The sequence below is a fragment of the Podarcis raffonei genome, chromosome 2 (assembly GCF_027172205.1).
Source record: "Podarcis raffonei isolate rPodRaf1 chromosome 2, rPodRaf1.pri, whole genome shotgun sequence".
In the NCBI taxonomy this organism is placed as follows: domain Eukaryota; kingdom Metazoa; phylum Chordata; class Lepidosauria; order Squamata; family Lacertidae; genus Podarcis; species Podarcis raffonei.
The window spans coordinates 109,687,084-109,712,856 of NC_070603.1; the positions used below are offsets into that span (position 1 = coordinate 109,687,084).

The 25,773-nt window shown below is 47.7% G+C and overlaps 1 protein-coding gene across 1 annotated transcript in view; it reads left to right on the forward strand.

Annotated features, from left to right (window-relative positions):
• PPP1R18 (protein phosphatase 1 regulatory subunit 18) overlaps positions 1–25,773 on the forward strand; it is a 44,119-nt gene that overhangs the window by 2,837 nt on the left and 15,509 nt on the right. Inside the window, exon 2 of the mRNA XM_053378552.1 lies at positions 195–1,843. Within this exon, the coding sequence (XP_053234527.1) occupies positions 224–1,843 (1,620 nt within the window). The 5' untranslated portion in view covers positions 195–223. The remainder of the gene's footprint in view (positions 1–194; positions 1,844–25,773) is intronic.

The following is a 25,773-nucleotide window of genomic DNA, read 5'->3' on the forward strand; positions in this document are numbered from 1 at the left end:
CCATTTTGCTATTCGCCTTCCTTCCTTCTCCCCCCTCCTCTTTTTCCCCTTCGCTTCCCTCTTTATTCCTCTTTATCGCTCTTCCTCCTCCTCTTCGAGTCTTTCACTTTCCCCAACTTGCTCTCCCTCCCTCTTCCTCTTCTCCTTTCTCATCCCTGGATTTCCCCTTCTCACGTTCCCTCCTTCTTTCCCAGGTTTCCCTCCCTGAGCTCCTCAGGCGAAGATGTCTTCTTCGGCTTCGGCTCTGCCAGAGTGGAAGCTCCAGCTCCTGGAGCGCCGGCGCAAGGAGGAGGAGGAGGCCCGCCGGCGGGAACGAGAGCAGCAAGACCGCATGGCCAAAATGCCCGCCTGGAAGCGGGAGATCATCGAAAGGCGCCGGGCCAAGCAGGGCTCCGGCACCTCTTTCTCCGAGTCTGGGGGGCCAGGAGGGACCGAGAGCGGCGCAGCTTCGGCTTCCAGCGCTCCGCAGCCCTGCCAGGAGGGGGAGCCGGAGAGTTCGGTGCTGCAGGAGAAGATCGGCCCCATCCACCAAAACCCATTCATCCAGCTGGAGAAGCGGCGCTACAAGGAGTCCGAGAGCGACCTCGCCAACGCCAAAGCCAAGCAGATCGTCGACCTCTATGGGCAGATCCCAGGCGTCCGCACCTTGCGTGCGGACAACGTCATCATCATCGAGACGGTCCCGGGGGCACCGCCGGCGCAGCTGGCCAGCAGCCGGCAAACTGGCGAAGCCAAATCGGGGAGCGTGGAATCCCTCAACGAGCTGCTGGCTCGGCGCGGGGGTAGCGTGACCGAGATTCGCGCCGGGGAGGTCTTCATCGTCAAGTCGGCCTTGAGCCGCAGCGTGGAAGATCTCAATTCGGTCGGCCGGGCCGAGAGCCGGGGGTCGCTGCCCGAGCAGCACCGAGGGAGGGTCAGCAAACTGCTGAGCCACTTCAGCCAGGAGGGCGGCAACATCGGGTCGGTGTCTCCGCGCCCGGTGAGGTCGCTGAGTACCGAGAACCTAACGGAAAGCAGCTACGTGGCAAGGAGGCCGGCCCGGGTGGCAGCGGACCCCAGCCCGACCCGGAAGCACTTCGACAGCAGCCCTCCGCGCGACCTTCCCGGATTGAGCCCGCCTGTTCCCTACACTGTGGCATCCTATCGCAGCCAGTTTGAATCCAAATCGAGCAGCGGCGAAGGCTGGCCAGACAGCCCTCCCAGGCGCTCCCCGACCGGGAGGAGCTGGGGGCGGGAGGCTGCGTCGCCAGAGAGAAGCCCCAGGAAGGACAGTGTAGATTCGGAGGCCGCTTTTGAGATCCAGCCGGCCCCTCCACCAGCTCCGGTGGCTGAGGACGATGTCCAGGGCAAAGCCTTGGCCAACCTGCGCCTGCACTCTCGGAACTCCTTTGTGGTTGTTCCGCGCCGGGCCCCGTCCTCCCCACCCCCAGAACTCAAGCAGGAAGCCAGCCCTTCTCTGCCTGCTGTCAAGCCCCCAGCCCCCACTTCCTGCTCCTCGCTTCTCCCAGACACGGAGGAAGAGCCGCCCGAGGCTGCAGAGGCCATGAGGCGTGGTGTGGGGAGCGGTCTCGCCAAGGAGGACGTCCGGGTGGGGGGCTTGGCCCGCGCCTCGTCCCCCCACCCGGCCGTGCAGCGCCGCAGCGGCAACACCATCACCATCAACCCTCGCAAGGCCCCGGCTGCACCTGTGTCTGTGGTGGAGAACGGCATCGAGAGCGACACTTCCCCGGCTGCGGCGCCCATGAAGAAACGCTACCCTACGGCCGAGGAGATCCAGGTGATCGGAGGCTACCTGTCCCTGCAGAGGTCCTGCCTTGCCAAGAATGACCCACACCGGAAAAAGGTACAAACACCTGGCTTGCTGGGCTGGGCCTGGCTCAGTTTTGCAGGACCTCCTTCGCTTCTCTCGCCACTGCCCCCTTTTGAGTTTGCTTCTTGCTGCCTTAGTTGGCCCTGCCTGCTTTCTAACTTAGGTGTTACTCTTTCATCGTCTTCCTTCTCTCCCAAATTATCCTCCAATTCCTTTTGTTTTCTTTTTCCTGCTTCCCTCCCTTCTTTCATTACTTTGTCCTCTTTACTCATAGCTCTGACGCAACTGGAAATAGTCATGTAAGGAATTGTACCGAGGCAACTTAGCTGGTTGAAGGGTGTGGGATTTGAAAGCAGGAGCCAGAACCTAACCTGGTGAGCTAGGCTCCGTTTATGATTGAGCCTTCCAGTAGCTTTTCTTTTTACAAAGTGCAGAATGCTTCGCTATTCCCGCCGGTTAGGTCACTGCTATTCCCATTTTACAGATGGAAAAATGAGGCCAAGGAGATGCAGCTTGCTCAAGGGTAGACGTATGTCTGAAGGGATTTGAATTCATGCCTAGGAAGCTGCCTTATACAGTCAGACCATTGATCCACCTAGCTACGTTTTGGCTACACTGACTGGCAGCCGCTCTGCCGGGGATCAGACAGGGTGCAGGGCTCCCATCCCTTTCTGAGAATGGCAGGGATTGAACCTGGGTCGCATCTTTTGCAGGCAAAAGTGTGTGCTCCACCCACTGAGCTTCACAGCCTTGCAGGCCCTGGGCTCTAGCCTCGAAACACCCTAGCTTTCTTTCAGCTACTTCCTCTTGGTCTTGAGCATTCCTTTCACGTTAGGCATAGTGATGTGAAGGCCTTTTTTTGTTTTGTATATTAAAAGGCGCACTGTATATGCAGTAATTTTACTCATTGCCTTGTAAGGCGAAACGTTTAGCAGGATCAGCTGTCTGCTGCAGCACTTAGTCCTTTTCTCCTGTGCTTTTTTTGTCCCCCTTTCACACTTTCTTTATCTCTTCCCTCCACCCCTTCTCTGAATTTCCTCCTCACCTTCTGCCCTCAGCCTTGCTCCGGCAAACTGCTGCATCCGGAGAATTGCAGTCGCCTTCCCCTGCCTTCCCCGTGCATAATTTTACACGGGAGCTGTGGCTGTGGGTTGATGTTGACCAACAAACTCTGGACAAAAGCTTGGAGTGTTTGCACACTAAAAAAGCACTTTTGAGCTTCTGTTTCTACTGGTGCCGTGCCTGGGTGTTCTTAATGGAGGACAGAATGCAGAACACTGTCTGCAATGTGTAGGGTTATTGTTGTTGTATTTTTACACTTGTTTGCAGTTGTTTTTGGTTTTACAGATGGATTTAAGACTCTCATTTGTAAATGACCTTTGGCTATTTATAGACGAGGACCCCAGGAGAGCCCCAGTTACAGGCTAGGTCCCCTGTTGGGCTGGCTGGGCTTCACAAGCTGCAGACCCGAAATGCAAATCTTCTCCCCGTTCAAAGGGGGATCAATATCACAGTTGTAGTTAACATGCAATTGCTTGTTCATCTGAAATTTCATCAGGAGTTGGCTGTGATCACTTGAATGCAACCACTGCCAAAGGGAGAAAAGCTTCCCCTGTGAAGGAGTGGGGCACCCTTTTCTCAGTAAACACATTTCTCCAATCTGGCAACTTCTGTTTCAGTGTATCTGAAGAAGTGTGCATGCACACGAAAGCTCATACCAAGAACTAACTTAGTTGGTCTTTAAGGTGCTACTGGAAGGAAAAAAATTTTTTGTTTTGACATTTCTCCAAGACGCTTGCTTCTCTGTTTCTTCACACAGTGGTCTGGATTATGGGTTGTGTGCTGTGTGTGTGTGTGTGCTCAAATGTGTCTGCGTGTGTGCAGATTGTTGTGACTCATAGCAAGAGATGTTCCCATTTCCAGTCATTCTTAATATCCGAAGAGCAAAACACCAGCAATTTCTGACTTTTGCCAGTAAATGTTGAACCCGTCAGGGTATCCAAATGTCATGCTTGTTTTCCCATCGTTTAGTTGTTCAAAGGACGCTTCTCATGCCATGGATACGAATGTCAAAAAAACACAAGCTGCACACCCACAGATGTTTCTGGTGTTTCCAGTTGGGCCGTTAAAAATCTTAAGAGTTACTGGTTAATGCCAGCATTTACCAAATTCTGACATTGACCACAACCCACACATAAGTCCTTGTTTGCATGTAACAATAAGCTAGGCTCTATGGCATATCATGTTTTCAGAGAATCAAAGAAGGGAAGATTACAAAGTAAAGAGCTAAGGAAATGACTATAGTAGCAGCAGCAGCATACTTGCATGCTGTAAATGGAGCAAGATAGGACATGTCAAATCCAGAGGAGAATCTTCTGCACAGCTTCTAGGTAAAGCTTAATGCAGCCTAAAGTTTTGGCTGTGATTTGGGCCTCTGAGGAACAGGGTGCTTTGTGAATTAAGGAGGTGACTAGTTGTCTTGAGCCATATCCTGGGACCTGCTCTCTGCTTGGACTAAAACACACACAGAAAACAAGCTGTGGAAAAGGAAAAGAATCAGGTTGGAACGGGCATTGTCACCTACTAAAGCAAGAAGGTCCCATAGCCATGATTTACTTCTTCACCAGGGACAAGACTCAACACTAATGTTTTCTAGCGTGCCAACACCTGAAACATTAGAGTCCCCAGCTGCCAGTGGTGCATCATTTTCTAATATGTGATACATATATGAAATAGGTCTACAGTCATACTTCGGGTTACAGACGCTTCAGGTTGGTTGCGTGTTTTTTTTTTGGTTGCGGACTGCCGAAAACCGGAAGTACTGGAACGGGTTACTTCCGGGTTTCGGCGGTCACGCATGCGCAGAAGCGCCGAATCCCAACCCCGTGTGCGCAGGCGCGCCGCTGTGGGTTACAAACGTGCATCCCGCATGGATCATGTTCGCAACCTGAGTGTCCACTGTATTTATTTGCAGAATGGTCACTTTCCTGCTCAGCTGGAAAAGACTGCGCAGAGCAGCTCACGAATGTCAGTGGCAGGACAGTCCCTGCCCCTAGTCTTAAAAGTCTCCGGGGCATGACACAAAAGGAAAAAAGGACTGGGAGGGAGGAAGAAAAACACAAGTTCATGTGCTGTTTCTTAGGTACAGAGCTCTTGCAATGAGCAGCTGGAATGCAAAGAGTTCGAGGAGAGGAGGAACCAAAGGTTGCTGACCTTTGAGCTGGTGAAGAGGATCTGTAGTCCCCCTGCTCGCTCGCTTTCTTTTTTACTCTTTCTCTCTGTCCTAGGATAGAATGTCTGGTGATAGTTGGCAGTTGACAGGATCCTGTTGGAGCTGCTCTGTGAGATCTGTCTTTGAAAGAGGGGGCATATTCACGGCAATAATTCCTTGGTGGAGGGCAGGTCCTCCAGAGCTAAGCGGCAGCAACTTTCTCCTCAGGGCCTCCCCCATCTGGTCACCCTCCTGTGTGTCTATGGAGAGGAACCTGTAAGCATCCAGGTGTTACAAGACTACACCTGGAGGACCACAGGTTCACCATGCCTGCTCTATGGCATCTGCACTGCGGCATAAGCTTCTCTTTGAGTGGCTGCAGCTTACACAAGATGGCGTCGCCTTAGGCTCTACGGTGTGTGACCTTGGGTTTGTGGTGTATCTGTGGAAGTGCAGTGTTCAAAATTCGCCAGGCGCATTTTGCACCTGGTTGTCGGCTACTTGCGACCAAGTGAAGGTGCCAGGATGGCACCTGACGTCTCCACCATCCGGAGGTGCGTCTCTGGAGATCCTTGGATCTTGACTGTTTTCACACGCTAGCAACACATCCTGTAGAATTCTACGTGTTATATTTTATCTGTGCAATTTCAGGAAACAAAAAGCCGTATTGAAAAATACGACCTTCGAACCGTCTGCCCCCAAAATAGGAACTAGGCATTCTGTTTTGGCTATTGCAACCCTGGTTTAAGGAACTGTTTGGTGCTCAGCTTATATATCTGAGTTTCTAACACTGGCAGCCACACTTACTTCATTACACCAGTATTTTCAACCTTGTGCAGCACTGGTTTGTGGCCCTTAAGAGGTTACCACAGGGCAATCTGGCCCTTGGGCATAAAAGCTTTAGCTGCCTGTGCCATAGAGGAAACACTTCAGGCATAATACAGTGGTACCTCGGGTTGCATACGCTTCAGGTTACATACGCTTCAGGTTACAGACTCTGCTAACCCAGAAATAGTGCTTCAGGTTAAGAACTTTGCTTCAGGATGAGAACAGAAATCGTGCTCCGGCGGCGTGGCAGCAGCAGGAGGCCCCATTAGCTAAAGCGGTGCTTCAGGTTAAGAACAGTTTCAGGTTAAGAACGAATTAAGTACTTAACCCGCGGTACCACTGTAAATGCCTCCCTTGCTGCCATGGAGATAACTTCCTGCTCCTCTGGCCATGTCAGTTGAAGAGTCCAAAATGTGCTGCCCTCAAACGACACCCAAAGTTCACCACTTGAGATGGCGTCTTTGTGAGTCGGTTGGCCTCGAAAGCATCTAGTTCATGCTGGAAGACATTACACACAGAAGCCTTAAGTTCCCTCCCACAAAAGCCCTTTCATGCTAGTCACCCTATACTACGCTTCTGGGGTCATTGGATGGGCCCCGAACAAATGTAGTAGCCTGTCTCTTCAGTGCATCATAAGGGAGTTATTTAGCCAAATTGCCAGCTACGTGCAAGGCATCCAGGCTACGTCTTCGTTGCCGGGTGCCAGCGGCATTTTCTGCAGCCAGCTTCAGAAATGCTACCCAGTTCCTAGCCACCCATAAGCACAGACATCTGCCTCCCGGCTTATTAATGCTGTCCTGCCATTTCCAACGTCTTGCACAACATTCCCCCAACGTGGGAATCAGCGACTAAATAGCAGCTTTAAGTCTCGAGCAACTTAGCTAAATACACCCTTTATGGGGATCCTTTGTCAGCCTTTAATTATCACTCATTAAGAAAATTCCTCAGTTCTTCTGTTACTCAACTCCAAGCCATTAGTGCTGGTGTCCGTAAGGAACATGGGCTTTTGAACCACATCTGCCCCACGTTATACTACATTAAGTCAAACGAGGTTTAAATTGACTTAACATTCTTGGTTCTCAAAAGGAACTCTGGGAATTATATGTTGTATTCAAGGGCGGAGAATTCTGCTTCAGTCACCAGCCCCATTGCGGAATGGAGTTTCTTTGAGAGGGAGACTTGGCGGTTTAAAAGGGGTAATTACTTTTTAATTAACCGTGATTTAGTTTGTTAAGGTTTTCACAATGGAAGACTGCAGTCCCTTATTCTGCTTACCAACTTCCCTTCTTCCCAGCCTAGGCTGCTCTTGCGCATTGATGTGCAGAAATCCACCTCCAGTGCATGGAGACAGACATTGTCAGCAGCTAATGTCAGCTACAGTGACTGGTTGAAACTTTGACAATGCTGTGGACTTTTTGAGCTTCAGGTACCATCTCAAAACAGACATAAACCAGCAGCTGAGATCCACACACAGTGCCACACACAGTCATGAGAAGGGGAAGTCAGCAAGCTTTGTCTCCTCCCCACCCCAGTGTGCATGGAAGCATTTTGTGGCCATGCGTGCGGGAGCTTCTCTCAATTCCGCCCAGTGTTTGCTTGAAGAAACTTGCAGACTCACATTCCAGAGGTCATTATGGCTTCCAGGTCTGTGAGGGCTACATGGCCACTTTCAGCTCCTGCAGATGTTGTTTCCGTAGGCCGGGCCTGGAAAAAAACCACAGAACTTTACAGAGAAGCAAAAAGTTCAAGAATTAAAGCCAACTCAGGTTTATCCTTGCTTGCTCTGCGAACTAGTAAATGGAGCATTCCTCTGCTATTATCACCCAAGCCGCCTTGTTCATCTCCACAACAGAATAACCTATGTCTCTGCATTGTTTTTTAAAAAACATTTTTATTTGATTTTACAAATACAAGGTTATTAAAATCCAAATATAAATCCATATACAGGGATTCCTTTGAATCTCGCAACTTCACCCCACCCCCTCCATGGGATCCAATTCTGAACATTTACAACTGCATATTCTTCCATACTATTTTATATCAATCCATATTGTCCGTGATATTTATTAGACTACAAGTGAAATCAAAATCCTGCCAGTTGTTTCCATCTGCTTACAGTGGTCTCCTAAATAACTTATAAATTTTCCCATTCTTTCATAAAGGTTTTGTCCTCTTGGTTTCTGAGTTTTCCAGTCAGTTTTGCCATTTCGGCATGGTCCATCAGCTTGGTTTGCCATTCCTCTCTGGTAGGGACCTTGTCTTCTTTCCATCTCTGAGCTAGTAGCATCCGGGCGGCTGTTGTTCCATACATAAAAAGTCTTTTCTGCTCCTTTGGAATGCCGGTGCCTATAATTCCTAATAAAAAAAAGCTTCTGGTTTCATGATGATATATAGTGTTTGTGCGTTTTATATCCCCTCATGCAATGCTCTGCACCTTGACTGAACCTTCTTCATTCTGATGGTCTGGCTATCTTGGGTGAGTTTGGCACATAGATATCCTACTGCCATGCAACGTCTCTCACTCCCAATTTCTACGGCTTTCAGAATTTCAAAATATTGCATGCCAGTGGTGGGGAATCTGTGGCTCTCCTGATATTGCCAAGCACCAATCCTGTCATTCCTGGTCATTAGCCATGTTGGCCGAGGCTCCCCAGTAACATCTATAGGACCAGAGCCTTCCCATCCCTGTCGTACTGTTTAGGAAACAAAGTGATCCCTATAAAGGCAGACAGTATTTCTAGGAACCAGAGCTGACTCTATAAAGTTACCGTGTCATTCTACTCAAGGCAACTGGCACATGTAGGTGCAAATTCTATTTTTTGCCGTTAAATGGGCACAAGTTATCCTGATCGCAATCTCCCCTTCTAACCTGTGTGTTTTGATCCCCTCCCTCGCCATCCGACATACTTGTTTGCATTTCACCCAAGCCTGTTCACGACATTCCTCAGGGGGGAAATTCCAACCCTGCCTTTTCATCCATTGCTGGACTCTTCTTTTCCTTGTCTTCCTTCACAAAAAGCCCTTTTATCGAGTCTGATTTGCTGGAAGCAGCTAAGCCTGACTGGAGTCCTCCCCACCCCAGCCCGTCGCTTCATTTCTTTGGCCTGAGCTATTGCTGTTGGGCTCCGGTCCAGGGCTGACACAACGGCCTCTGAGAGGAAGCGAGGCCGGCTGACATCAGCTGAAAGCAGCGACTGGCTTGCCCTCAGCCTCCTCCTTCCTCTTCTGAGCGAGCAAATCTGTGAGAACGATCTCCCAACTCTTGCTTCCTTGCCTGGGCCAAAGCCCCAGTCAGAAAAGGGAGCTGGACTACAGGGCTAATCTGATTTCTGGTGGGGGAAAGGGCAAAGATGTTACAAATCACCCGACAGAAACTTTGCTGGGGAAAACAGCCATCCGAAAGATGGCGTCCTGTGGTACCTCAGAAGGCGACGAGCTTCTTGTGGCATTAATAGACAACAGCTTATTTCAACACACATGCTTATTCGGATTTTTAAAAATCCACATTCACCCACTCACAGAACTTCCACTGTTTTTTCCACTTGTTTTTTAAACTGTCTGACATGGCTGTGGGGATGATTCAGTCCCACCACAAGTCCAGCAGATGAAGATTCCTGTTTCTCTCTCATTTGTCTTGCACAGAGAAGGAGAGTAGGATGGGGACACGGGGAGCTCCTGCAGCCTCCCCACCTGCCACCATAGCGATCTGTCATGCTGCCTTGATGAGTGGAGGGGAAGGAAAGAGAAACTGTTGAGCCTCTGCACCTGTGGCAGAGTTGGATCATGCCTCAAATATTTGCTTAGAGTGAAGAAACGTTGCTAAGGGGGCATGCGGGCAGTTCCAAAGAGGGCTACATACTTCACAAATGGAGCCAGTGTCTTGAAGAATTGTGGGCCATGGGGAAGTGTCAGCAAATGCAGCGTTTTCCCTCATGGCATTGCAGGGATGGGAGAAGCACCGTTCTGCACCGTTCAGAAGTTGCTAATGTGCAACGGCACCTGTCAGCAGCATTCAGTCTTTCCAGACCCATAACGTACTGATATAACCCCTATCTGCGACTTGTGACACAGATTTAATTCTGTGGGTTAGATGTGTGTGTGTAGCCCTAAGCCTATTTCTTATCTCCCCCTTTTTCCCTCCCTTTTGCTCACCTCTCTCTCTGCCTTTGTCTCCAACATATACTTGTAGCACTGTTGATTTGGAGGAGAAACACAAACACATTAGGCTAGCAACTCATCCACAAGAAAGCTCCATGATCCCATTGGTGGAGCGTGTGTGTTTTCCATTGGTGGCGCATATATATATTCTTGAGTCATCAGATGTCTCTTTTTACTCAAGAGTCACCCAGACCTATAGATTACTTTTTGCCCTAGCGTCACAGGGCCACAAAGAACAGTGTAATGGGCAACCTGATCACAGAAATCCTGTCAATATTCATTTCTCAGGAAGTGTTTATAGGACCACAGCTCTGACCTGCAACTGTATTCATGCTTTCCTGAGAGTAAGTCCCATTGAGCTTAGCGAGGCTTACTTCTGAGCAAACATGTGTAGGATTGCACTGGTTTTGTCCCTTCCTCTTTAATTCTTTTATTCCTAAAGCGCCATTTGTTAATCACTGCCATCCACTTTGTGGCTCAATCCCAAACTTTTTGGCTTAAAACTTATAGCCTGGTGAGTTCAGTAAGACCTATGTCCCAGTCAGCATGCTGGTAGATGGGGCATATTATTTGTAACTACAACCCCCCCCAAGTCCATCGTGTGTTCTTTGCAGACATATTCCAGCCTGTTAGCCTAAAACCATTATATATAAAGAGAAAAGCATTTTGTTGACTCTTGGAACAGGAAAGCTTTATCGTTTTTCCTCTCCCTTTTCAGACGTGATCCAATCATCCTTATCCTCACACTGCTGTCCTATGCACAGAATAGTCTCAGTTAGTACATTGGGGCGTATTCCTATATAATCGTACATAGGATTTCAGCTTCAGTTTCTCTTTTCTCACTTCTGCCCATCCCTGACTGACAGTCAAGTGCAATTCCGTGGATATCTATTTAGAAAGGTCCCATTCAGTTCAGTACAGTTTATCCCCAGGTAATTCGGTACAATGTAGATCTCTCTTTTCTTCTCTCTCTGGGACTGCCCTTCTCCTGGCTCCAGCTGCCTCTTTGACAGATGCAACCCACATTGTGAGCAAGAACACAGACAATACACAATTTTCCACACCCTGCCTCTGTAGTGGCCCCTGCCAGCATAGGATTCTGGGGATATTTTGTTGAGTCCCCTCCTCCTAGGCCCTGCGGTTTTGGCTGCATCTCAAAACCCCTTTTGTCTCGTTCTGGCTCTAACGTCCTGCCAGCTGTAGCTGGCCAAGGGGCTGCTGGGTGAGCACAGAGAGGATGCCAGGGTGAGCGATGACAACACTCAGGAAGTTAGGAGTGGTGGAATTCCTTGCTGTTGCTAACAGAGACGTGGGTTTTCCCCAGGGCCTTTTGCAACACCGGGGATCTTTATGTACAGAGGGCATGTGCTCACGCAGGAATCACATACCCACCCACTCACATGCTCTCCCTATTGCAAAGCACTTTGAGAAGGAGTTACAGGGGCCTAACAGAAGAGAAGAAGAGGGTGAAAAAGGGATCTCTGGGTTTACCGTAATTCCCACTTCTGGAAGGGGAGTGATGTTTTGTGGGCTAGAACAGAATAGGACAAAAATAAGTGCCACCATGATCAGAAGAAAGAAAAAGCCCGGGCAGCTCTTGCATCTTTCAGGGCAACTTTATGTGCATAAATTAGCACAGGCGTGGGAAACCTCTGGTCCACTGGCCAAATTAGGACCCGCCCAAAGTGGCCTGCAGGGTGTTGGAGGAGCTCAGGATCCAGTCTGCTGGCTGGATCCTGAAATGAAACCTTGCAGAGTGTGATGGTGGCATATATTGCTTTCGACCAATTACGTTCAGCTATATGGGCCAGTTCAGAAGCTGGCAACCTTAATTCTATCACCAGCTCTGGACAAAAAATAGTAATTTAAAGCAGGGGAAATGGCTAGACTTCCTATCTTCTGCCAAGAGGCTGATGAGGGAATTGGCAGTGTCCTGAGTCCTGTGGCATCTTAGAAAGTTTTCTGTGCATTTGACAGAGAGAAAAAACACCTAGCAATTCTTGGTTTATTGGTTTCCGGCTTCGTGACGAGTCAATGGTGGAGGTTCAGGCAGGGGAAAGCCGGGATTTATGAGGCAAAAATCTTGGCAGTGTTCCCCAGTGGGTTCTGGGGAGCTCATGCCAACCTGAAAGGCAGAGCGGGTGCGACCTGGGAGTATCTCCCTGCCATGGGCAAGCCTCCATCTCCAGCATGATTTGTGCTTGGTTTCTCCATAATTCGGACAATTGGTATTAATCAAGAGGTGCTCCTGGATTGACATGTGCCAAAGGACTGCAATCTATCAGCTGCCAAAAGGATTGGACTTGGCTCTTTGGAGTTTAATTGTGGCTTTATTTTGCTAATTTTTTAGTTGCCTAATACAGGGCAGTATCTAAGGAGACTTACGGTCAAGCTTAAAATACATACAAAATAGTTAAAAACAACCATCAACAATTAATGACCATCAAAATTAAATCAATACTTTAAAAAAACACACAAAAACTCCAGCCTCCGCAGGAAACAAGGAAACAAATACTTTCAGCAACTGGCACAAACTAATCCAAATGATGAACTAGGCTCTTGCCCAGGAAAGCTCATACTACAATAAATGTTGTAGCCTTTAGGATGCAAGAGGGTTCATTGATGTATTTGCTGCAAGAGTCTAATAGGCTTCTTAGCCCCTCTTAGCTTTTCAGTGTTTCCAAATTAGGTTATAATAAAGATGAGTGGCCTGGAGAAATAGAGTGAGGCACTTAATACCGCATGTACAAGATTACGTTTTCTGTTTAATCCAGAGCTATCACCAGGGTGACCAGCTGCAAGAAAGGACAGGGTTCCTGTACCTTTCATAACTGTGTCAATTTCCCTCTTCCATATAGCTATTAAAGGCACAGGAGCCCTGCCCTTTTCAGTATCTGGCAACCCCAGGTTCAGTATTCAGCTAATACAGATTATAATCCTCACTTTTACCCAAAGGCAGGTGAGAAAAGGGTGGGAATGGCCCACCCTTTCTCTTTTTAAAAGAGCATTAACGGGTAACTAATACACACTGGATGATCTGTTGGGCACACCCTTAAGAGTAATAATTTCTACTATGAAATAAGCAGAGAAAAGTGACAGCAGCAGCACAGAACTGCAGGCCTAACAAAACAGTGAGAGAGTGACAAAAGGAAATGTCTCTACCAAAGAATTGGTAGGTGTCACGATTGCCAGATGTGGTGACGGTGACTAGCTTAGGTGGCTTTCTTTTTTATTTTCAAACGGCTGTTAAGCAAATTCACGTGGGATGAACCTCTCAATGGCTATTCGTTGTGGTAATTAAATAGACCCCTCATGTACAGAGGCAGTATACCTCTTCCCAGAGGAATTTTGAACAAAATGGCTCTCCTTGTACAACAAGATGGCGGGGAGCCTGTGGCCCTCTGGATATTGTTGGACTCTGTTAAAAACAATAGCTAAGGGGGCTCTCAAAAAAGGTAATGAGGGTGGGGCAGAACCCCTCTTCCCTCCCTGTAATTCAGTCCCCAAATGTAGCTGGTTTTGGATGGGCAGTCTGAGGGCCAGACCAACGGTGACTTTCGCTTATGTGGATTGGTCTTACATGGCTGATTTCCTAGTTTTTCAACAAATAGGTGTGGGTGGCCCTGATGCCAATAAGGAACCATTTCCACACACCACAGGCCTGATCCAGGCAGGAACCCTCAAGTTGGCGATTTGTTTTGTTTTGGTTTTTTTAATCAGTCACAAACGGCCAGACTCTCTGCCTAGTTTGACCCTCAGTAAACAAAGCAGCGCAAGCCTGGAAACCAGCCAGTCATACAGTGACAGAGAGAGATAGTGAGGAGATCAAGGCACATTGGCCATAGGAGGAGGTGACCTCCCCCCGCCAGCCCTCAAATTATGGGGGGGAGGAATAAGGCTCCTTTATGAAATCCACAAACCCCACCTCCTATTCCTCCCAGATTCAGCCAAATCACATCCCCCTGCAGCCTTCGAATGCAGCAGAAAAGAGGGATTCTCAAAAAAGTTGGCCTTTGTGTAGTTCAAGCCCACATCTTTTTTATATACAATACATGTAAAAAGAAGTAAGTTTTTCTGCATCTGCCGTTTGCACTTTTTGAGGAGGCCTCCCTCAGAATCTGGGAGTTGCAACTGTCTGTGGCAGATGATAGACATGAGGACCGAGGACATTTTTGCGTGTGCAACTGGCAGAAGGTCCAGGGAGGCATCATGGAAGATTAAATACAGAGGGGAGCAGGAGTGGGAGCAGCGGACCAGGGCTCCTGGCAGAAGCCGCCCGCTGTGTTTTTCCAAAGGAAGTCATTAAAAATATACTGAAGTCAGTGTTTATGAAGTTGCCACAGTTACCATGGAAGGCCTCTTTTAACTCCTCACTTCTTTGCGGCAGATGCCCTTAAGAAACCTCCCACCCAAGGCCTGCCGCTTTTTGGCACACACTCAACCCATCCCCTCTGCATTTGCCTCAGGCCGTCGCTGAGAAACATTCCTGGCACTGAGTTGAACTTGATTCCACTGGTTTCAGCTCAGCGCTTCCTAAAGGATGCTTGTGCTAAGGAAGCACTGGCGGAGTTACTGGGAGTGGCACCACTGAGAGTCCAGAGCGATATGCAGGGATGTCTGTTGCTGGGATTGTGGAGACAGAACAATAACATCCAAGACCAGGGCCGGCTCTATGATTAAGTAGAGTGGGGCGGCTGCCTCGGGCAGCTTATTTGGAGTGTCTCAAAGGGGCAGCAAACTGTGAATTTATTATTGTTGGATTTTCACTGCCAGGGAGTGTTGGTGCTTGTGGGATTCTCCGCTTCAAATGCCAAAGCCTGGAGAACAGTAGATACTTACATGGGAGATATGTCCCAGTGAACTCAGCTGGGCTTGCTTCCGAGTAAGTAGAAATAGGATGGGACTGAAATTAACTTGGGCATTATGCGCCTTGACTTGTGTGGTTTCAGGTGACACCATTTTGCTGTTCTGTTCTTTATGTGGCAAAATTCCACAGGCAGGCCCTAACCATGGCTGAGTTGCATTACCCTTGATTCTCCACCATGAGGGTGGGGTGGATGTTTATTGTCTCTCCCCCCCCCTTTTATTATACAGTGGTGCCTCGCAAGACGAAATTAATTCGTTCCGTGAATTTTTTCGTCTAGCGAATTTTTCGTCTTGCGAAGCACGAAATCCCATAGGAATGCATTGAAAATCAATTAATGCATTCCTATGGTCAAAAAAAGTCCAAACAAAGCCAAATTTGGTACAACAAGAGTTTATTAACTGCTCTTTAAAGTCACACATACTGTAAAGAGCATTTCAAAATTCAAACCCAGAATTTTTTTAAAAAAACAGCAGAGTGGCCCAATGGTCACAGAAAATCATAAAAATGCAGGGGGGGGGGAACAAGCTTCCAGATTCTTGCAAACCCCTCCCCAACTGTTCCCCCAGCCACCCAGCACACACAAATTCAAATCCAGATTTTTAAAAAAAAAACAGCAGAGTGCCCCAATGGTCACAGAAAATCATAAAAATGCAGAAAAAAAACACACAAGCTTCCAGATTCTTGCAAACCCCTCCCCAACACCAAGTCCTTGAATTCCAAACACCCCAACCCCAAATCCAAAACCCCCCAAAAAAGTTTTAAAAGCTTAACTTACCAAATGGCTGCAAAAGAAGTTTTGGAAAAGCTTCAAAAATCACCAAAGTCTTTAAAAACCTCAAAAAAGGCTACTATGTACACTGCGTTCTATGAGTTGCTCCTCGAAGTCAAGTTGCAACTGTATTAATGGTGTTAAGAAAAAGGAAACAAACTTGCAAGACGTTTTCGTCTTGCGAAGCAAGCCCATAGGGAAATTCGTCTTGCGAAGCAGCTCATAAAACGGAAAACCCTTTCGTCTAGCGAGTTTTCCGTCTTGCGAGGCATTCGTCTTGCGGGGCACCACTGTAGTCTCAATAATTTTGTGTGCTTTTTGTTGCAAACCACTCGGTGGGCTCTTGATGAAGGGTGATATATAAATCTAATAAATATATAATACCGTAATTCTGTTTTGTGACAGCTTGGGTTCTGCCATTTTGTCTACTTCACTTTTAGAGCCACAGTTGCTGCCATAGATCTGAGTTGCCAGCTTTTGTCACGGCCTTGCTCCTGTGTCATTGAGAGCAGCGTAACACATAGATGTTATGCAAGTGACACTTTCCCAGGGATTCTCCCCCACACCCACTGCAGCTGTGCAGCACAATTCTGACCATGTTTACTCAGAATTACTCACAGGTAAGTGTGCATAGGACTGTGGCCAGCAGAACTGTACTGGACCAGATGAAGGGATGGGGATAAATGGGAGTTGCTGCCCAACATCTGAAAGGCCGCAGCTTCCCCATCCAGCATCCTCTTCCCTGAAGTAGCCAATACTATTTCCCTCAAGGAAGTGCACAAACAGGGAATGAATGCAACAGCTCTCCCATGGTGTTGCCCCCGCCAGCCAGCCACTGGAATCCAGTGGGCATGCAGGCTCTAAACACAGAGGCTCCATTTAGACAACTTGGCTAATAGGCTGCTGATAGAGTTATTCTTCCCCACCCCTCGGAATGTGTCTAATCCCCTTTTAAAGCCATCTAAGCCTGAGGCCATCACCATACAGTCCGACAGCGAATTCCATAGATTAACTGTGCATTGCATGCAGCGGCTGGGGGCACGGGGAGGGGAGAATCCTTTCTTTTGCCTGGCAGTAGACAGTGGGAATATTATGGGAGTTAGGGACAAAATGTCCTCTCTATTCGACTTTCTCTGCAACAGGGCGGGGGAAGCCATGGCCCTCTATAGTCTAGAGCAAGCATAGGCAAACTTGGCCCTCCAGATGTTTTGAGGCTACAATTCCCATCATCCGTGACCAATGGTCCTGTTAGCTAGGGATGATGTGAGTTGTAGTCTCAAAGCATCTGGAGGGCTGAGTTTGCCTATGCCTGTTCTAGAGGCTCTTGGGCTTCAACTCCCCATCAGGCCCAGCCACCCTGGCCAGGGATCGGGGTGCATGGGAGGGCCACAGCATCCCCACCCCCCGCGCTACACTCTGCATATTTTTTAAATAAAGTTCTGTCATGTAGAGCATGAGACGTTTAATCTCAGGTGCTCATGTTGGGCAAAAAAAATTCCTGCATTGCAAGGGTTGGACTAGATTCTCCGTCCCCACCCTACAGTTGGATTCTCCGCCCTAAACTAAAAAGCCCCCAGTGCGTCAACTTTTCCTTGATCGTTCATCCAATTCCTTAAATCGTCTTGGCGGTTCTTTTCTTCTCTTCATTAATAAATGTGTTTTACTCATTTTGCATCCGATGATAGACAACAATAAAGAGGACAACAATGAGTAGTATCAGACCCTAAATCTTCTGAACATGTGGCGGTTCTGTGTTAACAGAGAATTCTTAATTGCAGAGGGCTATGCAATATTTAGGGGACGCGGGTGGCGCTATGGGTAAAAGCCTCAGCGCCTAGGGCTTGCTGATCAAAAGGTCGGCGGTTCGAATCCCCGTGGCGGGGTGCGCTCCCGCTGCTCGGTCCCAGCGCCTGCCAACCTAGCAGTTCGAAAGCACCCCCGGGTGCAAGTAGATAAATAGGGACCGCTTACCAGCGGGAAGGTAAACGGCGTTTCCGTGTGCGGCTCTGGCTCACCAGGGTAGCTTCGTCACGCTGGCCATGTGACCCGGAAGTGTCTCCAGACAGCGCTGGCCCCCGGCCTCTTGAGTGAGATGGGCACACAACCCCAGAGTCTGTCAAGACTGGCCCGTACGGGCAGGGGTACCTTTACCTTTACCTTTATGCAATATTTACTTGTGTTTTCCCTCAGGACATCTCTTTAGAGGTAGGTCACTGTTATTCCCCAATTAGGCGATGGGAGAAGCAAGGCTGAGGAATAGCACTTAAGAGTCTACGGCAGAGACACAAAGTCTTGTAGAAGGGTCAGAGTCCAGTTCTCAGTCTGTTTGTGACAGCGTTGTCTCTCCAGATGCATTTGTGCCTCTCAGCCTCTCTTGTTTTTCTTGGTTCTCTCCTAGAACTACTTGGAGATGTCAGGGAACGAATCTGGGACATAAAGCTTGCAGAGCAGAAGCCCTTTGCCAGTTAGGCCAGACTTTTGATTTGTTCCACGGCAGATGAGGCAAATGAGTGAGAAGCAAAGGAGCCAAGAGAGAAAACTGAGGTGGGAGGAGCTACAGCAGCAGCATTTGGCAACCCTTTTTCAGGGTGGCATTACATTCACTAGTATCGTAGTGTCTGGGGGACCCTGAGGGTCATCCAGTCCACCCCCTGCAATGCAGGAATCTTATCTTAAGCACAGAGCCTTAAATATACATCTGGCTGGTTGCTCCTTTCCAGATGTCCTGTCTTGGAGCCTGTTGCATACAACCAAATGTGGTAAAGGCTGACATTTGTAGAGCTTGACTGGCTGTGGTTTCCGGCTTCCGTCATCCCCTTTGATGCCCTCTAGAAAGAAATTTCTGGTAAAGATTGCCCAACCTCACCTTCTGGGTAGCCACCACTCTTGCTGCTGTTTTGGCAGATTGCCTTATCTCGTCACAGAGCCTGCTAGGGCTGAGCATGCACAATTGCGCAAAGCATGATGAAGAAAAATGAACACAGCTGCAGTTTTTTGAGGGAGGGGGGAAAGAACTGCACAATTGCACATTCCGGGTCGGGTTGCACCCATTTGTTTCCTGTGTTATTTCTCCTCGTGAAAAAATGCCGAAACTGAATCGTCCAATCTCACAATTGTTTCTGAACCACTGTACGTGGACAAGTTTGACAAGCCTCAAAGTTAAGATTTCAGGATTACAGGTTCATGGAGGATGGGTCTCTCAGCTGCTATAAGTCGTATAAACTAAATCTCCATGTTCAGAGTACCTCTGAATAATAATCCATCAATGATAAGTACACACAGGCCTGGTTCTCACATAACACTAAACCATGGTTTATTAAACTAGTTTATTAAACCATGGCTTAGCGCTATGTGAAAACCAGCTCAGCAGCTTACCTGTAGTTTATTAACTACAGTGGTACCTTGGGTTACAGACGCTTCAGGTTACAGACACTTCAGGTTACAGACTCCGCTAACCCAGAAATAGTACCTCGGGTTAAGAACTTTGCTTCAGGATGAGAACAGAAATTGTGCTCCAGCAGCGCAGCAGCAGCGGGAGGCCCCATTAGCTAAAGTGGTGCCTCAAGTTAAGAACAACTTCAGGTTAAAAACTGACCTCCAGAACAAATTAAGTTCTTAACCCGAGGTTACCACTGTATAGTAAAAGGTTGTTCATTAACCAAGATTTGTAGTTGGTTTATAAACCTTACTTAATGTTAACCATAGCTTAGCATTATGTGCAAATCCAGACCTTAACTATAGTTAAGGAAGTGTCACTGCCCCAAAGCTGAGAGTGAAGAGCAGTTCTTCCTGGCTTGTGTGTCCTTTAGTGGGGGGAAAGGGGGAGGAATGTAAGAAACCAAAGTTTAAATGATTGTCTCCCAGATGCCTCAGTTTTACCTATGGTTTGCTGTTACATGCAAACCGTGCCACAGACACAGACACATTTAATTATTGAGAATAAAACACCCATCAGCAAAAATCCACCCCTTAAAAGGAAAAAACAGAGGGTCAGTTAAACAGGGCTTTACATATACTAGAATAACACCATCTACACCTGGCACCTAAATGCGGTAAGGAAGGAAGCCGCCTACTACATACTCGGGTGAGGAATTCCCAAAGGGGACGCCACTACCAGGAAATCCCACTTTTCCAGCTGCTATACCTCAACCAGCAATAGGATACGGCCTCATCCAGGAAGTCAGTGCTTAATGAGGCTTGGGATGTCTGCATGGAGGCTTCGAAAAAAGCTAGAAAATAGTTACAGCAGGGATGGGGAGCTGGTGGTCCTCCAGACATTGTTGGGCTACAGCTCCCATCATCCCTGACCGTCATCCATGCTGCCTGGGGCTGATGGGAGATGGGGTCCAACCATATCTGGAGAGCAACAGGTTCCCCATCCCAGGGTTGCAATATCTCAGTTTCTCATTCTGGTATCATAACCAGCTGGTGAGGTGGGCCTGTTCTGAGAGATAGTGGCTTGCTCAAAGCCCACTCATAGCAGACCCACTGCATCTTCTCACCATCTCTTTCTTCACTGTTTGAAGTCACTTCCGCCTCGCCAACCCCAGCCTGCATCACAGTTCTTCCGAAAACAGGAAGCAGTGAATGTGTGGGGCGGAAACCAGAGGCGGCAAGAGGCCTTAGCTCTACCCAGGAAGTGGGTTGTTGCACTTACTAAAGATGGAAAGGAGGCAGGAATGGGGAGGAGGCTGGAGGCTACAAACAGGCCAGAGGTTTGCCTATGGTTCCTGGCTATGCTCAGTGAATTCTGAACAGAATGTAGGATCGGATATAAAACCCAGGCTCCCCTTCTCTTAAAAACATGTTTCTGTCCTTTGTTTCTCTGGGAGGGGAAATAATCCAGGCAGTATATCTGTGCCAAAAGCTTCCTTGTTCAAGAAATGCAGCTGCAACTTCTCCACCCTGGCTACTAATTTTAACTTCTTCTCACGGTTTCCGGTCACAGTCGTTCGCGTGCACTAGAGCTGCTTTTGCTTCTGAGCATGCTTTTGGAACCCCTGCCAGGACAGAGAGTCGTGGTTTGGGGTGGGGTTGTCAAGAGTTAGCCGCGATAACCTGTGTGCTGTGCTGTGTTGTAAAGTCGATTAAAACCCGTCGTAGTTAGAAAGAAAACACATGTAAGATGTCTGGACAGACCTGCCTAAACTAGCGCTGCCATATGTCTGGATATTCTCAAACATTACCAGGATTTCAAAGTCCAGAAGGTGGGCCTTTAAAAAAGGAAAGCTCAACAGGGTGTCCTGGCTTTTATTTTTTGAGACGCTACCTAAACAGAATTGTTTTAAGCATGTGAAGGCACCTGCCTGTTGTCAGTAGGCCGTGAGTTCCAAAGTTTGTGTGCTGCCACACTAAAATACTGATTTTTTGCAAGTATTATGTTGCACCTCTTGCAAGTATTATGTTACACTGTGATGGTGCCAATTCCACAGGTGAAAGTGCTTGATAAGGCATACATGAAGCAAGGTGATCCTGTAAAATATTATGGTTGTGGGTTCAAGCCCCATATTGGGCAAAAGATTCCCCGCATTGCGGGAGGTTGGACAAAATTATCCTTGAGGGTCCCTTCCAACTATGATTCAATAGTAGCACCTTGAACTTGGCCAAGTAGCAAATCGGCAACCAGGGCAGATCTCTGAGCAGTGGTGGCAGATGCTGACAGGCTCTCACTCCTGACAGCCACTGTTCTGCAGCATTCTGCGCTATCTACAACTTTCTGATGAAGTGCAAGGGAAGCTCCACATGGAGTGCCTTGCAGTAATACAATCTCCAAGTCACCAGCGTCTGAACTGCTTTCACGCTTTTCATGAAAGTCACGAATATGTACAATTGGGGGGGGGGCAAAGGGTGTTTAAGGAGATAACAGAAATCACTGGGTTAAAGCTGACCGAAAGTCCAGAGGTAGCATTGTTATCAATTTACGATGGGGTAGAATGTTCGCAGGCTATAGAATCATAGAGTTGGAAGAGACCACAAGGGCCATCGAGTCCAACCCCCTGCCAAGCAGGAAACACCATCAGAGCACTCCTGACATGTGGTTGTCAAGCCTCTGCTTAAAGACCTCCAAAGAAGGAGACTCCACCACACTCCTTGGCAGCAAATTCCACTGTCGAACAGCTCTTACTGTCAGGAAGTTCTTCCTAATGTTTAGGTGGAATCTTCTTTCCTGTAGTTTGGATCCATTGCTCCGTGTCCGCTTCTCTGGAGCAGCAGAAAACAACCTTTCTCCCTCCTCTATGTGACATCCTTTTATATATTTGAACATGAAGGACTTGCTCACAAATTTATTGACAGCTGCACAAATTATGATAGCTAGGAAGTGGAAGGGGCAAGCAGAATATAAAATGGAAGAATGGTATAAAGAGGTATGGGATATAGCTAATAATGATAAATTAACATGTGCCATTAATGTAAGATGGGGAATATGCAGGGGAAATGATTTTGAGGACATATAGAGGGTTGTTTGCAGAAATTGTACTGTTCAAACGGAAAGGGGTCAAACCATCGCTAGAGGTGTTCGAATTTTGGGAGGTTGGATATTTACAATGGAATGACCTCAGTGATGGGGTTCACATTTTTATTCTTATTCATCTATGATTATTACTTTGTCAAAAGAAAAAAGAATTTTTTTAAAAAAAGAAAGAAAAAATTCAGGAAAAGGAAAAGTCACGAATGTATTTCCTCCCCCTCTTTCACCCTTGCAAGGTAAGTTTGGCCGAGAGGTTGTCACCGGCTAATCTGTGGCCCTTCAGACATTGGATTCCAACTCCCATCAGCTCAGAGAGATTCCTGCCTGAAGCGCTGAAGAGCTGCTGAGCTCTGTAGACCAAATGTTCTGACTTGGTATAAGGCAGCAGTCACAGGGTGTTTGTTACACACATGCAGTTTCGGTTCAAATCATTAACGGTTCAGCTTGCAGGTGATTGTCTTATTTTAAAGCACTTCCTCCAGAACCGCAGAGGTCTTTGTTGTAGGCCACTTTGCTTCTGCTTGCAGCAGTCTTATCGGTTGGGATAAATGTGGGTTAATCTGCAGGGAATTAATGTGGGTTAGAGATAAGAAGATCCTGTCTCGGCAGGGTAGAGGGCAGGATTAGAGCCAGTAAATCCCAAATGGTACACCACAGCACGCTGGTGTCCCAGAAGAGAACTGCTATGAGAAATAAACTAATGACATAATTAAAAGTTCCTGTGAGCCCAGAGGATTTACTGGTAAAGGAGGTAGCCTGTTGTATCTCTTTGTGTTACACAGTTCTCTGCCCTGTGTGGGAGGCAGGAAATTATTTCCAGCACTGGATGCCAGTGTCACTCCTAATTAGTTGACATCCGTCCATCTTAGGAGACAATGGAGTGCACCTTGCGGGGTGAGATCAAGCTGTTGAACAGTTGCAGCGCCTGCTGTGGCTGTAGATGCGGGAGAGACATGTTTTGTTGCAGCTGGGGCAGTTTTGTTGCAGCTGGGGCAGATGTGCTGCTGCAGATGCACTCCTAATAAAGCAACAAAAGAACCACTCATTCTTAGAGGAGGCTGCCTGTTCGTCTCTACATGAGTCATGGACTGGGGTTGCAGGGTCTGGAGTAGGGATTGCCCTTTCCTTACCACCTTCTTGGTACGAGAGTATTTTCCTGTTTTAATCCAGAGCAGGTGGCTGGAGGGCAAGGTGGGGTTGTGGAGAAGAAATGTGACTCATCTACCAGTCTGGAAGTGTTTCTGGTCGTACTTGTGCCTAAGATAACCTTTCATATGAGATCATAAGAAAGCAAAACCCGGTAGTAGGGTTGCATGCTCTGCGCATCTTGAGAAAGCTGATGGTTCCTTTTAACCTGCTGATTCCTGTACATACGAGGGTTCCACACTCGTAAAATGAGTTTGCTACCCATTTCTTGTATATAGGAGTTCGTAGAATGGGCCCTCCGCCACACAAAATAACATTCATGTGTTGTAGCTGTCTATCCTTTCTTCCCCAGCTAATAGCAGCTTTTAGGGATGGGGAATTAAGATCAGAACAAGGACTAGAGGAGTAGATGTTGAGCAACTGCTCTGCAGGCAGAAGGGCTCAGTCCCCAGCATCTCCAGGCCGGACTGGGCGAGAACCTACTCTGAAATCTTGGAAAGCCCCTGCCAGCCAGTGTAAGACAGTACTGAACTAGATGAGCCAATGATCTGACTCAGTAGAAGGCAGTTTTCTATGTTCAGGCCTCTCCCATAGGCAAATTCCCCGATCTTCAAAGCTGCCGTACTGAGGTGGCAATTAAAAAAAAGAAGCCCAGCAGTAATTGCAAGATATCCTAATCCTAGATCTCCCACGTCACTTCCAGACTGGCAAGAAGTATCCTGGCTCACCAGTCGAGACAACCTGCTTTGCATGCAGACGATATCAGATTCGTTCCCTGGTATCTCCAGTTAAATGGCTCAGGCAGCAGGTGACAGGAGAGACATTTAACCAAGACCTTGGAGAGCTGCAGACAATATTGAGCTAAAGGAACCAATAGTTAAACCCCAATATAAGGCGACTTCCCGTGTCGGTCCTCAGCGAAGGTGCAAGAAAAGAGATATTTCCTGCTTCCTGTTGTGAAATTTACCCTCTCTCTGACGGCATCATTACAAAGCACAACTGGGTTTATTTAATAATTTTTTAAAGGGGGGGTGTCATCAGAGTAGCAGCACACAAGGTTGAATTCTTCCTTCCCCTTGCGATTAAAAGCTCCTATAGGTGTGAATGGGGGGGGCTGATTTTCATCAAGATTGCAGCTGGGGAAGGGCAGATTATACCTGCTCGTACACTGCCATCTCTGTAAAAAATTGGTGCACACCCCTTACCTTTTGTTAGATAAACAAAACGAAAACCGCTACAGTGGTACCTCAGGTTACATACGCTTCAGGTTACAGACTCTGCTAACCCAGAAATAGTGCTTCAGGTTAAGAACTTTGCTTCAGGATGAGAACAGAAATTGTGCTCCGGCGGTGCGGCGGCAGCAGGAGGCCCCATTAGCTAAAGTGGTGCTTCAGGTTAAGAACAGTTTCAGGTTAAGTACGGACCTCCAGAACGAATTAAGTACTTAACCTGAGGTACCACTGTACTTGTTGTTGTTTTAATTGATGTCTCTCATATCAAGTGTGGTTTGGCTCTGAGGAGGACAGTCTCAGTACTCTGGGAAGAAGAAAGAGCAGGCGTTGTTCGTGTACTGCTGCAAACCGCTCTTGAAAGAGAAGTCCATTTTCCTTACTTGACTTACTTCTGGTGTACAGGAGTTGCAGAGCATTCAGGACTTAAATGGGTACTTGTTAAAGCAGAAGTTAACTGTGTGAATGTGGCTGAGATCAGAGTCTGGGGTAGTTAAGCTTTAAATGCCCGTTAACCACTCTTCTATACTTGCAATCAGAGTGGATTTGCGTGCTTGCAGTGAGGTGGGTGCTTGTTGGGCAGGCCTGAAACAGTCGCCATTTCTCAATCTATATATAAGCCAAAGAGGCATTTGTTTCCCAGCCTGCATTGATTGGTGCAGAGAACAAGGTTGTAGTCTTGTGTATGTTAGTCTTGTGGTGGGCTTAAACCAGAGACGCCTGCTTTCAAATGCTTCCACAAAGCTCACTGGGTGGCCATGGGCTTTTCATCATTCTCATAGCCTGATCTCCCCTGAAGGGTGGTTGTGAAGATAAAGGATGGCACGTGGGGCACTCTAAGCTTCTCAGGAAAAGGGTGCAAAAGATATCTATGGAGTGTAATCTGTTTCTTTACTCCCTTACTCCAGAAAGCATCACATCCTCAAAGGCAAGCCGACTTAGACCCCGTCTGCACTGTATACTTAAAGCAGTATCATACCACTTTAAAAAGTCATGGCTCCACCAGCCCCCCTAAAAATCCTGGCAATTGTAGTTTAACGGTGCTGGCTGTTAGAAGAACCCCCCCCAAAAAAGAGCTAAAATTCCAAAACTACCCTGGGAAGAGGGATTGGTTGTTAAATCACTCTGGGAATTGTAGCTTTGAGAGGGAAATGGGATCCGCTAACAACTCTCAGCACCTTTAACCAGCAACAAGGTTCTTTGGGGAAGCCATGACAGTTTTAGGGACGCGGGTGGCACTGTGGGTAAAACCTCAGTGCCTAGGACTTGCCGATCGTATGGTCGGC